General features: G+C 39.2%; 1 protein-coding gene across 2 annotated transcripts in view; it reads right to left on the bottom strand.

The window, feature by feature from the left end:
• Nucleotides 1-204: 204 nt before the first annotated feature.
• Nucleotides 205-17808, bottom strand: part of LOC109042108 (uncharacterized) — a 155923-nt gene continuing 138319 nt past the window's right edge. For both annotated transcript variants that reach the window (XM_072296070.1, XM_072296071.1), the window contains 3 exons: nucleotides 12465-12601; nucleotides 8281-8494; nucleotides 205-358 (listed from right to left, as the gene is read on the bottom strand). In XM_072296070.1, coding sequence (XP_072152171.1) covers nucleotides 258-358; nucleotides 8281-8494; nucleotides 12465-12601 — 452 coding nt within the window. In that variant the 3' untranslated portion in view covers nucleotides 205-257. The remainder of the gene's footprint in view (nucleotides 359-8280; nucleotides 8495-12464; nucleotides 12602-17808) is intronic.

Raw genomic sequence — 17808 nt, 5'->3', positions numbered from 1 at the left:
ATTTTCTAAAATTTTCAAGTGATTTCACACAACCGATCTCCTGTAAAATAATATAAATTGCTCTATTTGGCAGTCGTTGATGTGACTTCGTTCTATTTTCTTCAATGCGGTTTGATTTCAAATTCCTCAGAAGTAATTGCCGCAACCAGGGTTGATCAAAAGTATTTATATAATAAAGGAAATATGTGAAATAATAAAGGCACGTTTAAAGAAATAAACAAATGATATTTATTTACAGCGGATCAATAGCAAACTAATTACAAACAACTGATATGAGTTAGTTTGAGGATGAGCCATGCCAAGGCGAGCGAGACGCAGAGGGCGGTCCTTTGCCGGGGACTGTCGGCGCTGCCTCTCACTGGAACAGAAATTGAGTAAGACAAAGGAGTGAGAAGTGAGGAATACTTTCACGTCACCCCCTCCGCCCACCGTCACTTTTTGAGAGGTTTTTACGCGAGCATTTTTTGCCTCTCTGGAGATTTCCCCGGCGCTCGCTCGATTTAAACAGCCGGAGATAACACCCTCGAAGTAAATTTCATGCACCTTTCTTTTATCGGAAGACGCGTATCCGCTCGGAATTTGCATAATCATCACGAAAGGTAGGTATGTCATGTAAATCTATGGAATGAAATCAATGAGTCTGCATACGGATATCGGCGGAGGAGGGGTTTTTTACTTACCGCAGGTGGTTGCCAAATTGGAATTACTCGGCTCTTTTTCGTGAAAAACGAGATTGGATGGGGTGATATATACGTGCACTGAAAAAAAAACTCCGGCCGTGGAAGCCGCAATTACGGGCTATATGGACATACCGTCCGTTCCGGGCTCAAAGGCCGAAAATTCCGGCTGCTGGGGCCGTAGCTTTGGCCTCTGAATCCGGAGCAATCGAAGCTACGCCTCCAGCAGCCGGAATTTTCGGCCTTTGAGCCCGGAACGGACGGTATGTCCATATAGCCCGTAATTGCGGCTCCCACGGCCGGAGTTTTTTTTTTCAGTGTGATTATGACAATGACGCTTGAAACTTCGATGTTTCGAAGGTTTCTTACACAGGGAAAGAAAACTTTGGCCTAGGAAGCCGTACTTAAGGGCTAAATGGACATACAGTCCGCGTTCCGGGCTCACAGGTCGAAAGTTCCGGGCGTAGCACCCGGAGCAATCGAAGCTACGGCTCCAGCACTCGGAAGTTTCGGCCTTTGAGCCCGGAACGAACGATATGTCTATTTAGCCCGTAACTTTTATTTCAGTGTAAGTGTGGTGACTGTGGATTTTGCTCTACAGATTAAACTAATGACTTTGAACAGTAGGGTCTGGCACGAACTGATGAAACAGAATGTGAATCGTAACTACACTCCTCTTTATATTTGAATCCCAGAAAATGTATTATCACCAGTGCTAGAATTCAGAGATTTAATACACTGAATAAAAAACTCCGGCCGGCCGTGGAAGCCGTACTTACAGCTGGCTGTATAGACATATCGTCTGCGTTCCGGGCGTAGCACCCGGAGCAATTGAAGCTACGGCTGCAGCACCCGGAAGTTTCTGAGGTCGGAACGGACGATATGTCTATGTAGCCCATAAATTTTTTTCCAGTGTATCACGCCGCTAGTGAGCTTAACCAGATGCATACTTATAACACACTGATGAAAACCTAGTTCTGATTACTAGATTTCCCGGGCATCATACACCGTAAAGGATCTTATCCACTGACATTATTTTTTAACAATGCATGAGGGGGGATTCTGAAGCGAAATTCCTGAAAAGAGTAGAAAATTGTCCCCCATTTTTTTAGGTAAAAATGCGGTTAAATGATGGTAGAAGACCTCATGAACCCTCTAATGGCTTTGCTCCTCCTGGATAAAATGTTTTAAATATTATTCGTGGTAAAAACTATATCCGTCACTCAATAAGCGTGAGGACCGCATTTATGGTCGCTTCTTAAGTATAAGTATGGACTTACCTCATTAATTTTTAAACCGAAAACTATCTGTTTTCTATAATTTTCATTTTTTTGGTGACAAATCGTTGTAATTCCTTACAGGGATCGATCTCAAAAGGTATGCCGTTAAATTTTTCTATTAATAAGTAAAATTTCGGCGTTTTTACGAAGGTTCGTTGGTACCTTTACCATCTCACTCTTTTTACCAATTATTGGTAATTTTACCAAGACAGACTGGTAAGCTTACCTAAAAAACCTGTATTTTTACTGTTTTCCCCAGGTAAGAATACCACTTTTATTGGTAATCAATTCCCGGTAACTTTGCCATTTTATCTCGGTAATACTACCACAGTCGATAAAAAATATTGGCGTTTTTACCGGGGTCCAGTAAAATTACCGAGAAAGTTCAATAATTTTACTGAGATTTCTCAGTAAAATTCCAGAGGTTAGTAATTTTACCAATTCCAAGAGATTCCAGAGTTCCAGAGATAGTAATTTTACCAAAAAAAAACTGGGATCAAACAGAACCCTGAATTCTTGGTAATTTTACCCTTTTCTTGGTAAATACATCGAGGATTTTTTTTTCAGTGTAAAGAGAGACCATGAATACGGCCCTGAGAGTCATAACCTCTGCTATTTTTCGCTCGAACGACGAATCGAGGCGGGATTTAAAATAATTGCAATGAGCGGCAATCTCGAGATGACGTGTCGGGAGCTCCTCTCGTTTGATGGTATCAAATTCTTGCAGCGCCAACTTTTTAATGCGAAACCCCAATTTTAAAAGACGTGGAAGAACCCGTCTTTCTGATCTCAAGCATTTCAAAGCAGGGAAAGTGTTCCTCCTACCATCCACAGCATTGCTACATCTCGTGGATATTCGGTTACAGGGTATGGAACTTCTTAACGAGGATAATGATCAAATGGTGTCTCTTCTTCCATTGGCAACAATGCTTATCCCACCCGCAGGATTTCGTCTTTTCAATTCCGCTGATCATTGAGTTGATGTATTTTCTTGAGTTTTTCTCGTTTTTCTACGCGTTTTCCTTGCAGGAGACTCACGGCCGAAGTCTTAAATTGTGGGGCGTATTCAAAGATTATGATGGACCACTAGACAAGGTACGAATTTAAGCATTCTGATACATGTTTCTCATCCAGAATTTCACAAAAAATATTTGAGATATATTAAGAATTCCACAAACATTTTCGAGGACTTATGTCCTACCTTCACCTTTTGTTTTACCTTTCGTCTATTAAATAAATGTCCACCGCTATTTATGTCCACTAAACGTTAAATCCAGTCTTTATTAAGTTCACATGATTTAATGTCCAACCATGAATATGTCCAAAATTGTCCAAATTGTGGACATGTTATGTCCACATTTTTTTCTTCTCATTTAAATGACAGGAACCACCTCAAAAATAAATGACCTTCATTCTTAAAAACATTTCATTCACGAATCAAGTCATGAAAGAGAACAGACTCTAAGAGCAGATAAAAACATATGTTCATGTGTACACTGTACGGATATGATAAGATGAAAACCAAAGCGGGGGCCTAGGAAACGCTCCAATGACAAATTAAACATTTTTCAGTAACAGATGCAGTCAAAAGTGAAAGTCCTCTTTAACTAGTTATTTCGTTCGCCTTCAATCTTGTAGGATACTGTGCAACGCCTCTGAAGCGAAATAGTTGCTTAAAGCGTTGCGGCGCGGCAGGCAACCAACGTGACACGTGCATAGGCGCCTACAAACCTAACGGGATACTTCACGCGTTGCGCAATGCGTGAAGTATCCCGTTAGGTTTGTAGGCGCCAGTGCGCGTTTTGCGCTGCTAACACGCCGCTCCGCTCTGTGTTAGGCTCTAATATTTAAACTCGCGGAGTCAGCGTTTTTCAACTCATGATTTTGGAATGTTTGCACTCTCTGCATTGATTATTCCCTTTTAAACTGATGAAAAAGAAATATGCACTACTGGAAAATAGAATGTGTTTTTTGTAAATATAACAGTGGTTCCGTGTCAAAAATGATTTCCAAAGCATTCAAATTTATTCTTTTATGTTTTGGGCTTTTACTGTGCTGCAGCGTAGTGTAAGCTCAACTAAACGCTCAAAATTGGACGTATTTGACTCAAGGAGGTCGATGTACAAATAAGTTAAAAACAAAAAATTGCGTGCTTCTTAGTTTTTTTCCTCTTTATTAATTTTTGTATAGTTTCTTTCATCACAACTACGGCTCATTGAGATTCATATCGATGCCATTGCTTGGAAAAGGTTTTACAAATATTTACGACGTTTTAAAAATGTAAATGTTTTTAAAATGAAGTAATCAATTTCATTAAAAAAAAGAATGTACATTGGCATATTTTATATCGGAAATTTCAAGGATAGAAATGAAACCAATTATTTACCAAAGACAATTTGAAAGATGAATCAAAAGAAGAAATTAACATTTCATTTAAAATATGAGTTACGAATAACAACACCTCATTCTCTCTTAATTTTCTCATTTCGATATTGTCAATATAGTTTTACACACGGACTAAAATATGACGCTTGAATTTGATTTTAGTGGACTTTACATTTGTGGACTTAACTTAGTGGACGTTTAAGTAATGGACTTAACAATAGGGTAGGCTTTAGAACTGTGGACGTAAAAATTGTGGACGAAAAGTCTGTGGACGTAAAAAAAGTGGACATAAAGTCCGTGTACCGATTCTTGCATCAAAAATTACTGAATCAACCCCTAACTAAGATATTGAAGTTTTAATTTTACTTTGGTCACGGGAAATTTGAATTACCCAGTTACAAGAAACACAATACTCTACGTGAGTCAAATTGCGCACTACAACGTTTTAGGCAGACTTCTCAATCAAACATTGTTCATTTCCCACCCTTACTTACTGTTCAAAGTGTAAACAATTTACTACAGCTGAGCCAAAGAGTCAAGTTGAGATTGCAGTATTTTCGTATTGCAGAGATTGCCACGGTAACGCTTAGTGTGCAATTTGACTCACGTATATGTAGACCATTGAGTTTTCATGAGCGAGAGGTTTGAATTCACGCGTCAAGAAACATCAAATATCTTGACTAGGAGTCAATTCCAGTAATTTTTGTTGCTTGAATCGTGCCTACGTTAAATTTTGGTTAAGAAACATGTTTCAGAATGCTTAACTTTGTGTCGTGCCTAGTGGTCCATTTCAGTGGCGTGGCGTGCTATGCGATTTATCGATTGATCTGCCATTTAAATCTATGGAAAAGGATCGATAAACAGGGTGCTCACAACGAACACCTCAATCATCGATTCTTTACCATACCTTCAAATGGAGAAGTATCGATAATCGATCATTCAAGCCTCGCTATTGGTCCATTTCTTGTGACGGGTATTTTTTTATGATCGGGACGGCCTCTCAATTTTGAGCTATTCCTTTTGATTTTGAGCTCTTTTAAACGTAGATATCCTGATCAGGCTTAGTGATTGTAGCTGGGGTCCAGAGCCAAAGGGTCAGAACCTCTTTTGACTCGAAAATCCACCCCTTCCTAAATGCCATTTCTATGGGTCATTAAAAAACAAAAGGCGTACTTTTACTGGAATATTCATAATTTGTTGATGATTTATTCATTTTCGGTGTACATACTTACGTACTCGGCCGCAAGTTTTCTGAGTAGAAATTAAACAGCTGAGGATTTCTTTGTTCTTTGTCCGGTCACTGCTAGAAAATTTACGCTTGCTTATTTTAAAATAAAATCTACGGTAGTATTCCTGGAAAATCTCGTGACGATTTTCTGTCATGATGAGTTATACGTCCATTTGCGGAAAATTTGGATTTTTGCGATGAAAATTAACTTTCTCGCTTATGAAACGGAAGGCTTAAATATTTACTTGTACCCTGTCAAGTGACCCGTTGTAACGTCAGACTGACTGCTTTTACACAGGCGCTTTATCCTCATCTCAAAAACTTTAGGATGTTGCTCACAACATGAAACTCCGAGTTTAGGAGTGCGATCATACTCAACAGAGAAAATTTAAAATTTCTCAAGGTAAGACACAAACCTACTGAGACCGGCTCCCCTCGATTTTCTTGTTTCTAAATCTCGCATTCATTAGAATCAAGTCCCCGCGCTTGGCCTAAATATTATAAACGTGTTCAACTGGTTGACGTCTGAAAGTTTGCAATAAAAATAATTAAGAAAACGTTGCGCCGAGAATAGTTTCGGAAGAGCAAATAAGTGAAATGAAGAATTTAAACGGACGTGTTTTGAAGTTGAGAAAGTCTAAAAGTTTGGTTGTTTATTTTTCATTCATAGCGCGTTCCTACTCACTGCTTAGCTCCCCTTGTTAATTTACTTTTAACTTTGACTTGTTGCCCCCGTTGTCAGAGAGGGCGCTAGAATAACTTTTTATTTCGGCCAACACTGGGTAATTTTGTTTGAAGCGCGGTTTGGATTGCTTTAACAATTGGCATGAGATGGTTCTACTTTTTATTTACTTAATGCACGAGTTTGCCTCCCAAAAATATACCAAACCGCATGTAACACTCCGCGGTATTACAAAAATTCTCAAAAACATTAAACTCCAAAAACTGAATTTACGTTATTAAAAGCTGAGGTAAAGTATTATCAACGATTAACCGAAGGGAACAACTTCTCTCCCATTTCTCTTGCCGAGTATTTATAGAATGTATTTAAACATGAAAAGCAAAAGGAGGAAGAAAATTAAGTATAATTATTTTAGAATCCAGATCTCCTACAAACCAGGCACTACAAATGATACTTGATAGTCTTATTTAATTGAATCGAAATTTCATTTTTCCCCCGAGAGTTTAATTGGCTCTCATTCCTTTTTGTAAGAGTGAAGGGGGTAGAGGAGGTTTACAGAGGTTCAATAAAATTATGAAGCCAACTCTATGGAGATATATCGCCACCATTGAGATTCAAACCCATGACCTACGTGTATTTTCCAAACAGTAGGCAACTTTTCAGTTTAGCGAACAATAATGTAACAATCATTAATTTAACGCATGACGACAAGGGAGCAGCATCCGAGAATTTCCGATTAAAAAAAAAGAAAAAAAAACCCTTGTAACTTTCTAAAGTTGCTGGAAAAATTAATTTGAAAAACACCTCCCAATGGTGGCATTCACTATTGAGGAGTGCTATTTATATACTCTCCAAGAAATATTACGATTTACGTGAAAAGGTACTTATCCTTAGTACGTCTATTTTAGTGTCTATATTACCTAAAATGTATGTAACTGTCTGAAAAACCCCGTAGATTTTCATAAGGCTTTCAAAACACTCTTTTTTTAACATTTTAAGTGTTAAAAAAATCAAAGTAGATCTACTACAGTTTCTACAGACTCTTTGACGTAAATTTTACCTCTCGTAAATATTATTCCGAATATTTCCATTTATACGTACATACTTTTCTCATGAAAATATCGAGAAATGACTTTTATTTTACGAAAATGTCAACAGATTATTTTCATTAATTTAACATTATCATTTTATTAAAAATACTTTTCCAACGATCAACGCTAGCAGGGATCATTCTGGCAGGATTTTTTTCAATTCATTCAAGTATCTCCAGGGGGATAATCCCGAGCTTACAAGTAAAGCCTCATTTTTCTTGGTTCTAATCGACGCCCCGCCCAGCCCCAGCTAACAGTTGTTTGAGACCATCAAACTTGGGTCGCTTGGATGGTAATCGAACCCGGGATCTCCTGTTCACTCAGCAAATGCTACAACCACTACACCAAAGAGGACCGGTACACAGTGGATCGAGTCAATTAGAGAAGTTGGACATGAAATTTTTGACTAAAATTGCAAATATCGCAGTTTATTTCGTCACCTTTTAAAGTCCAAGGGATGCTTGTAGGAAACAAATTTACGATGAAACCAATGAAACCACTTTTAGGACCTCAAAGTTTTGTATAAACCGAATAGAGAATTTGCAGGCGTCTGAAATTTGATGAATTTCGTGTTTAAGTGGAAACTACTGAGTGAGCTGAACTCGAGGATACCTTTGGTTCATGAATTGAACAATTATTGGAAAAGATATGACAAAATTATCTAATCTGCTAAAATACGTGTGTTTAAATGGGAAATGCCGCCAGATGACGTCACTGGGCGGTGCATTTTCTCACTTTTAAATATATTTTTATACTATTTCCCATATCAGAAAAAAATTCTAAAAAATACAGTGAAATCAGCTCTTTAAGCACTGTCAGATGAAGCAATAAAAAATTCGCATGCAAATTCTCCACATATGTTGTCCAACCTCTTCTATTTACTCGATCCACTGTGCGGCAGTAGGATTGAAAAACCAAATAGTTTGAGAAGACTCACGATAAATGGAAGTCTCCAGGGGTGCTTTTCGATGCTGTTGGTGCGCCGAATCGGAGGCTCCTAGATCGGCGAGCCGCCTGGGCATGGCGGCTTTGCAGGTGACCAACATTCGGCCGTTGATGAAGTGACTCTCTTGTGCCTTCACGTTTAGGGAGCTCGTCGACGTCATCAACCCGTGCGTGTGGTTTGCAGTCTCGAACCAGACGGGCCGCACCTGTGAAAACAGGATATTCATTTCGAGGTGAATTCGAGAGGAAATAACTGTCCTCCGTAACATTTTCTGTTGAAAAAAGCTAAAAAGCTCGTCGAAATTGCCACCGTCATTTTATTTTTTCACGTAGAAATTGTTGGTTGAATCTGTTTGAAAATTTCACTGAATTTTATCGGCTGCACTAAAGAAAATTCAGTGAAATTTTCGGACAGCTTCGTTGAACAATTTCTCTGTAAAAAAAATAAAATGGCGGCGGAAATTTTGAAACGTCGCATGGCGCTTGTGATACTTTTGGCCGGTAGGTGACGAATTTGTTAAGTAATTAGATTCGCCTTCGTTTTACAGGTTAGGCAGGGGCAAGCTATTTGGACGGAGTAAAAACAGAAAGGAACCAAGCCACATCGGGATCGAACCGAGAAAAAGAGGTTTAAAGTTTGGCTCCGGCATACGACTCAATGTAAAAGATAAACTTCAAGTTCAATTTCTGCAAAATTTGCTCCAACAAAAACTTTGAATTTTTGGCGATAGATAGTAGACTAGTGGTTGAGCTCAAAACCACTCATAACTCAATTTTTTCCAAAATGTGGGTTGGTTCCTTCCTGCTTAACTCAGTCCATTTAACGTCTGAATAGTGGCACTGATAAAATGATTAAACTAATTATCTTTGTCTTTATTATAATCCATTTATTACACTAAGTGTTAATTAACTAATTTAAAGTTAAAAATTAATTAAAATTGAATTTCTAAAAAATATAATTAAATATAGTCAAAAAAAAATTATAAAAATTATGATTTAATGATTTATAAAAAATATGATTTAAAATATAAATGTGTTGATAACAGCTAGTTTTGCAAGATGAACTATAGTACAATCAGATTTCCTCTATCAATGCTTACGGAACCTCATATTCCTACTTTGTCAAATGAAAGTGAATTATACCTCCTTCAGAATAATCCTATATATTAAAATGCAAAGTTCCGAATCTTGGGGCATTAACTTTGAGAGAACCACCGGACCGATTTGCGTGATCTTTTTTTTTAAATGAAAGCCCCTGAGCTGTAGATTTGCAGGCTGTGATCGTTTTTTCGATTTTCTCAAATTTTCTCTCATAATTTTCTCAAATTTTCTTCGATGCATTAAAACGGAGGTCCGAATCTTTGGACGTTAACTTTGAGAGAACCACCGGACCGATTTGCATGATTTTTGTTTTAAATGAAAGTCTGTGATCTGTAGATTTGCAGGCTGTAATCGTTTTTTCGATTTTCTCAAATTGTCTTACTTTTATCGACGAGTGAAGATTAGCTGGGCTCAAATTTTCTCCCATTTATTCAGGCTAAAGTCCGCATTTTGGGACATTAACTTTGAGAGAACCACCGGACCGATTTTCATAGGGTTTTTTTTAAATGAAAGCTTCTGATCTGCAGATTTGCAGGCTGTAATTGTTTTTTCGATTTTCTCAAATTTTCTTACTTTTATCGACGAGTAAAGTTCAGCTGTTTCGAGCGGTCATCCGGCCGCTTCCTGCTTGCCCGTCCCTAGATACCCCCCCTCTAGGGTCTCAGCCACCCCTCCCACCACGTTCTTTCGGCTATCTCCGTTTTCTTTCGTCTAGCTTTCCTACCACCAACCTCAAAGAAGGAGGTTTGGGTCGCATTGTCGTTCATCACTCGCCACCCACATTCCTTCGCAATCCCTAGGCTGCTCCGCTTCACAGCTTCTTGATATCCTGGCATCTTATTCTCTGCGGCTTGACTGACCCTGACTTATTAACTGTAGTATTGCGGATTGCTAACAACACGTATTGTTACAGACATTTTATTCATCATTATGAAATAGATTCAACTAATTGCTCCGATTCCAATTAAGCTACTGCACCACCATTGCTAGCTGTGGAGGGCGCCCGTAGGGTGCCCGGAGCAGCTAGTTATCTATAAAATTAGAATGTTCTCATACGAGAGGAATATAAATACAACTTTGGTCATTCTGGACTTCCACAAAGTCCGGAAATTGGAGTAGCATTTTATCTTTGAATTCTGATCCAATTTCTATGAAAGATCCAAAACTTTGGTTTAGGTCTCACAGCATGGATAGAGGGAATGTTGAGAGATCTTAAACCCTCTGCATAAAAGCTAAAGGGGTATTTCTATATTTTTCGGACATTTTCCTCGCAAAAATCCTCGCAGTTATTGGCTTTTCTCTCCTCTCGGTCGTTGCCGGCCAACAACTTGTCAATTATTTTAATTACATTTTCAGAACTGTTCCAAAACTTAATTAACTCGATATCACATGGAGTAGTGGTTTGCTTGCAACTTTAATAAACTTTCCTCTTTAAACGCGACCGGCTTTTGCCCCGTCCCGAGAGATACCGAAATGTGTGTTTCGGAGGAAAGTCCTCGAATATACATCTTGACAGTGGACGAAATGAGTTTTGCCAACATCCTAAGTTGGGTCGGTCATCTTACGCTCTCTCTATTCAGCTCATTCTTAGGCATCTCAAGAAAGCCTTCCTCCTCTTTCATTTTCGAACCTCATAATATTTCTGAGCTGCGACTTTCCCGAGTTTCGGATATAATCAGAAGTTAGTACTCAATTTACTTTTCGCTCAGTGTTTTCTCTTTTTGAATTTGGAATTCATGCATATTCAAATTCCCACGAAATGCATCGTCAAGGACTAGGATCGCAAAACCAAGAATCCAAGTCAAACCTGCTATTCGACATAAAATTCGGATTGAACCCAAAATATACTTTATGAATATCCTTAGTTCAATACACAGGCCTTGCTAGAAAGGAAAACTGAGGGGATTAGAAGACCATGGACACGAATGCAGTTTTTGCTACTTTGATAAATACGTGTTTGAAGTTTCGAAATTACATGGATCCTTACGGTAGAAAAAGTTTCACGTGACTTTTTGATGCTTAAAGATTGGAATTCGTGAGCGAATTTTTCACAGAAGCACGACTAGCTTCACTTAAAATCATTAATATCTCAATGTTTTCAAAAACTGCACTAATGCTGCTTGTTCTCCAAGCCCCTCAATTAAGCTCTTTTTTCAGGCAGAAATTTTATCCGTGGAGGAAATTTTTCTTTATTGTGAATACATCTAACAAGACGACAACTGGGACGTATTTAAATAAAAAAAGAACTATGTCCATTCCACCATGAGCCGTGCAATCCACAAGTATACATACACGGCAGGGCTCATATCACAATGACTGTAGTTCCTTTTGATTTAAATGCGTCCAATTACAAAATAAAAACTAGCAAATTGCACTCAACGCTTATGTTACCTGCGAAAAGCTCAACAATTCGATCAGTGGTAAAACATGGTTTTGGTCTGCGGGCTGATTGTTGAAATTGATAAATGAAGCTTTAGACAAAAAATACATAGGGGATACGGAGGGATTCTATTGTTGGAAGCGGGTGGTTGCAATGTTCAAAAGGGGTAGGTAATAGACTTGCTAACGGCAACCCACGAGAGACACTCTAGTTAGTCCATCATTTTCTCTCTTAGTCTATTGGAATCAACCATTTCAACCAATGGCATCGCTTAATACTCCCAATGTCTTCTTTGTCTATCGCTTTGTCTATCAATTACAACGATCACTCCGCTGTAAACTTTTTTGCTCAAAGTTTCAATTTTCTTGACGTGGAGATCCCGTTACAGAATTATTCCAGTGTCAAAATTATTGTCCTGATCACGAATATCATAACAATAATTGGAAAATTTGAAAGTTAATTTTCGATTTTTGTTCCTTTGCGATCGAATTATCCTTCAGTTCAAATCCATATTTAAACGGATTTTGGAGGAAAATACAAAAAAAGTAACCCTTTCGTGTCAGAATTAGTGTCCTGATCACGAATATCATAACAATAATTGGAAAATTTGAATGTCAATTTTCGATTTTTGTCCATGGGCTTCCGCACTGTGCGACGTTTCGAAGATTAAGTTGAGCTCAGTAAATATTTCTGACCTCTTTATCGTTGAGGAACCATTGGAGGGCCTGAGCGGGTGAGGATCTTCCAGAGGTGCAGTTCAAACTGATCACATCGCCCATTTTGTAGTGCCGATCCCGATCACCAGCTATTTGCGGGCGCTCTCTAGGTAGCGCTGAAACAGACGAATGAGCAATGGTTAGAGCCAATCTAAGTTGAACCATGAGAGAACACTTAGCAGCTTTTCCCAGCAGAAGATTTTCAGGTCTGATGTAACAAGAAAATTTTAAAGTACATACTCTAATAAATAGACCACGTTAAGCAGAAAGGAACCAAGCCACATCAGTTATTGCCAAATTTAATTGGGCAATTTAATTTTTTACGTAAAAACGTTGTGCGTATTGTGCAAATATCAGTGAATGTTCTGCAGAGTATACGATCAAATTCCTTAACTTTAAGAGAAATCCGCATAAATGTTCTCTATCAAAAAATTAAAGTGACCAGTTAAATTTGGCAATAGCTGATGTGGCTTGGTTCCTTTCTGCTAAAAGCAGTCCGCATACTTGTCAAATCAGGAATTTTGTCAAATGCCTAATGCCTGTGTAGATAGTCAAATTTTGTAGACCTAGGAAGTTTGCCGTCTCTCTGATGAAAACAGCCTCCCAAAATTTTGCCCATTTTTCGGTATTCGATTCGACCATCGAACCAAGGTTTAAGCGGAAGCTTATAATAACAGAAAACTCAGGAAAAAATTTCAAGATGAGTATAGGAACCGTTTTCGAGTTACGGGAGGGCAAAGGGGTCAAACTCCAGCCTTATTTTTCGCTATTTTCTTGTTGATTTGATGCGTCTACGGGGTTGTTATCGTTGTTTACACATGTTATACACACCGGTTCCTACGTATTTTTACACGCAAAATCGAGTTTTAATGTTGACGAGTCGATATGTCCAGGATGAGTGAGTATATGATTTTCCAGGAGAGTAAAACAACTGTCTGAATTCCTCTTTATTGTCTGTAGAAGGGTAATAATTCTTGAGGATAGCAAGAATAAGATGTTTTTTTCAAACTCCATCAGCAGTTTCAATAATTTCTCGAACTGTTGGAAAATACGGCAGAAATGCCGAGATTCGCGTTTTTGGCACTAAGAATTGACACTTCATCAGGAGATGAAAAGATGATTGTGAAAAGAGATTGTGGTTTGAAAGAGAGCAGTGGAGGTTAGGGGTCGTAGAGCGCGGGGGTGTGCTGTAAAGCGACCTATATGTATGTATCAGGAGATACGCATTTTTGCAATTAGTGTTTTAAACTTGTTGGCGGATTTGGATCATTTAAGACTGGAAAAAGGGTTTCAAACTTAAAATTCCTTATCAGATAACATTTAGTTGGTCATTAATTCTCCATCCATCCATGTTTTACGCTTTCCTAATGGACCGGTGGACAAAGTACCTTTTCTTCAATTTTGATTATTCACAGTTAATCAAAGAAAGCTCATTTTATCCGTGGGAAAACTTTTTAAATTCACAACCGTTTTTGAGTAAGTTGCGCTCTTGTAAACGGTGAATTTTCAGTTTCGCTTCAGAATACGATGACCGAACCAAGGGACTTAAAATACACAATCTGATCCAGCCGCCTGCGCTCTCTTCTTTAAATAAGACGTAGAGACCAAAAACAATCTTATTATTTTTTCGAAATAATATTCTTCGGCATTTTTCGAATATGCGGCTCGATTTAAAACCTAAAATTATGAACTTTTTGGTCAACATCATTGTACAAGGCCACTCACAATGGATACAGAAGAGCGCCTTCAAATCAATCCGTAAACTTAATGCAAAATTCTGATACCACTATTCGTGCGTCACGGCAGTCATTTTGCATACCCGGCCATTTGAAGGCGAATCATTGACTTCAGGCAACGGGGTACGAATTACAGCAGTGTCATTCGATATTCTTAGGGAGAAAAAGCTCCGGAGGTCCAAAGCCGGGGGCCGCCCACCTGGCCCCTAAGGAGCCAAAGCCGGGGGCCGACCCCCTGGCAACTAAGGAGCCTAAGGAGGGGGTTGTCCCCCTGGCCCTAAGAAGCCCAACCCGGGGCCGCACCCTGGCAACTAAGGAGCCAAAGGAGGGGTTCGCCCCCCTGGCCCCTAAGAAGCCCAACCTGGGGGCTGCCCCCTGGCAACTAAGAAGGCAAAGGAGGGGATTGATTTATCGACTCGTTACGTTAAAAATCGATTCTACAAGAAACATTTCGTAGGTGTCGGTGTACTACAGTCACATTAGGTGCATTTAGTCATTCATGAATCAAAAATGAACAATTCCAATCTCAAGAAATCGTCGATTTTCCGTAAAGAATCTTAAAAAATCGATATAACCGATCGATATATCGACGTGTCTAGCGAAAAATAAGGCCGGAGTTTGACCCCTCTGCCCCCCCCCCCCCCCGTAACTTGAAAACGGTTCCTATACTCATCTTGAAATTTGTTCCTGAGTTTTCTGTTATTACAAGCTTTCACTTAAACCTAGGTTCGATGATCGAATCGAATACCGAAAAAGGGGCGAAAGTCAACCCTTATTTTGGGAGGTTCTTTGTGGTTGTTTTAGCACTGGAAAAAGAAAGTTTTTCAAAACGATAGTTTGCCTCAAACTTGACAATTAAAGATTTTCATCATAATCTTTCAATATAATATTTCAAAATATTATTTTTAATATTTCATGTCGAGTAATTTTGAGAATGATGCTTACTCACTGCTGAAAACTCTATAGAAAGCTATTATGAGTTGACCAAATATTCAACAGAGCTTTTATCTACAAAATAATATTTTTTAGTCAGAAATCAGAAAAGATCTCGACATTCTAATCTAGGATAGAATTATCTGCTTTCTCATCAGACATACTTCCTTCTTTAACCAATAACCTGCGATATTTAAATGCTAAACCCTAACAATTTTCTATTCTTTTTGGAGGAACAGATTGCTTCGCCCAACAACATCGCTTAGATTGTTAATGCGAGGTCTTTATAATAAATGGACGTATTTCTGCCAAATGGAAGTATGTGCATTAATACATAAGCCCTGAGACCCATACGCATATGTGCATAACAGGGCTCAAAGTCATAATGCACATATTTCCGTTCGGCAGAAATACGTCCAAATTGTCTCTCTTCTTGTTAGCTGCACTACTTTTCCATGCTCCCAGCAGCACGATTCGCCGTGCATTGCGCGTTACGAGGGGTTTATCCCGCAGGGAGACTCGAGGGAAGGGGGGAGAGGGGATCGAGGTCGAAAATGCGGGAATAGAAAATCAGAGAATCGACGTTAAACGATGATTTACGGGTTACAAAGTGGGTGTTTATCCTTTATTCTTCATTCCGGAGTGAAAACTGCATAAAAGTGGCACTCGCGGGCCCTCCAATGCAGTGTTTTATCAGTGCAATAATGTGACAGGGATCAACCCCCCTCCCCCTCTGCGACAGCCCGCCCCGCCCCGCCCGCGCCCCGGCGGCGATATTGTGCAGCGTAATGAAACGACAACACTCTGGGCCGACGTAACTGCCTCCGCTGAGTATTCGACACACGTAGCAAGTCAGTAGACAGCAATTACGGAGGAGCGCAGCAACAACTTGTTAGCATATATTTCGGCTCCGTATCTTCCGCCTGATTCGCTCTTAACCCGTCTCCCTTGCCGGTTTTCCGTCCCGGAAAAAAGTGTCCAGGAGGTGTAATTATAGGAGAAAACAGTGGTCGAGTTGAAAGCTAGGGGGGCCCGGAACCCCCTTTTAATATTCAAAATTATGATATTCTAGGCGTGCGCACAACTGAACATAGGGATGATTCCGGTGTCATCCGGGCAGATATGCAGCCGTGAGTTTGGTTTAGTTGGTCGGCTCGACTTCGGTCCCCGATCTCCCTAGCCAGCTTCTGATCAAAGCTTTTTTCAAATTAGAGCCAAACCAACATATGATAGTTTAACCGCCTAGATGACCATCTGGCCGAAACCCACCCCATGTTGGGGTGGTAGTGCGAAACGGATGGAAATCGAAACCCCCGACTTTGGTTTACCACAGCCGGTGGAACAAGACGCTTAAATTGTCATATCTTCGATAAGATTCGCCACTTTTTCTCCCGAAAGAACTACAAAAAAAAAAAAAAAAAAAAAAAAAAAAAAAAACTGAACATTCCATTACTGCTGTCCAACGCAAAAACGTCGTAAAAGCCATTTTAAATTTTTTGGAAACAATGTTTCATAGCAAAGAAACTTGTATACCTTGGGACAATGTATTTACAGAATTCTTTCGCAAATACTGTCAGGAACTTAACCTGAAAATTTGAGGTGCATGGGTAATGGGAAGAAGGAGAGATTCTAAAACAATAAATAAAAAATAAATAACAGAAATAATACTCAAGATCCTCCCCGCAGAAGAAACTTTGTTTCACAGCAAATAGCAATCAGCATAATCTGAATAACGACGAGGTATTCCACTGAGCAATGGCAAAAGCAATGGTAGACAAGACCGTAGTATGTGTTATGATCTATATGTATGCATGGTTGTATGTTTGATGGACAGCAATTTTCAAAGAAAGAAACTGACCGAAAACCACAATTAAAAAAGCAGCACGTACACCGCTTTCACGGGAAAATGCGGATTTTTGCTGTCATGTCAGCATTGTGGTCAATTTTTGCACATTTACTGCTCCCTTACCGTTCTCGGTTTTTTATTAACTAGACGAAGTTTTCTATGTTAATTGAATCAGTGAGATCCTTCAAATTTAATTGGTCGCACCGCGAGGAAAACTCGATTTCGAAAATTTGAAAGATGCCGTTACTGCTCTCTTCAGTCACACGGCAGTATATCCCTCGGCATCCTATGCGATTAGATTCCCCGCAAGAGGAATAAAGTCAATAAAAAGTAGTCTGATTGTGAATCGTAGAACCACAGCTTACATCTAATAGGACATCTATCCGAAGTTTAAGCTGAGCGCAGCGCGAGCGCGAGTGTACTTTGCACGGCAGTCCGCCTTCAATTTTTGTGCACGCAACACGGACAATCACTGAGCTCGAATAGTTGCATCCAGCGCCAATCGATGTATCGCAATTCAAGCCACGCCACTGATCATTACTGTTGCTAAAACGGTAAGTGATCTTGGTAAGGCCGAGGTAAGGTTTTACTCTCACTGTGGAAAAATAATTTTCCCCCTATGATTTTATGTGTCTTTCATTGTTATTACTCATTCATTGTTTTCATTATTTTTTTTATTCTTAGTTTTCATCATCACTTCTTTTTAAATTCACGTTAACATTATTACTTTTTTATTCATTATTTCATTGTTATGTTTTTATGTAATTTGTTTCATATGAGTTTCTTCCTCACTTTTTTTAGTGTCACT

The sequence above is a fragment of the Bemisia tabaci genome, chromosome 2 (assembly GCF_918797505.1).
Source record: "Bemisia tabaci chromosome 2, PGI_BMITA_v3".
Taxonomy (NCBI): Eukaryota; Metazoa; Arthropoda; class Insecta; order Hemiptera; family Aleyrodidae; genus Bemisia; species Bemisia tabaci.
The sequence above is the reverse complement of the archived record's forward strand: the minus strand, read 5'-3'. Positions and strand labels throughout refer to the sequence as shown.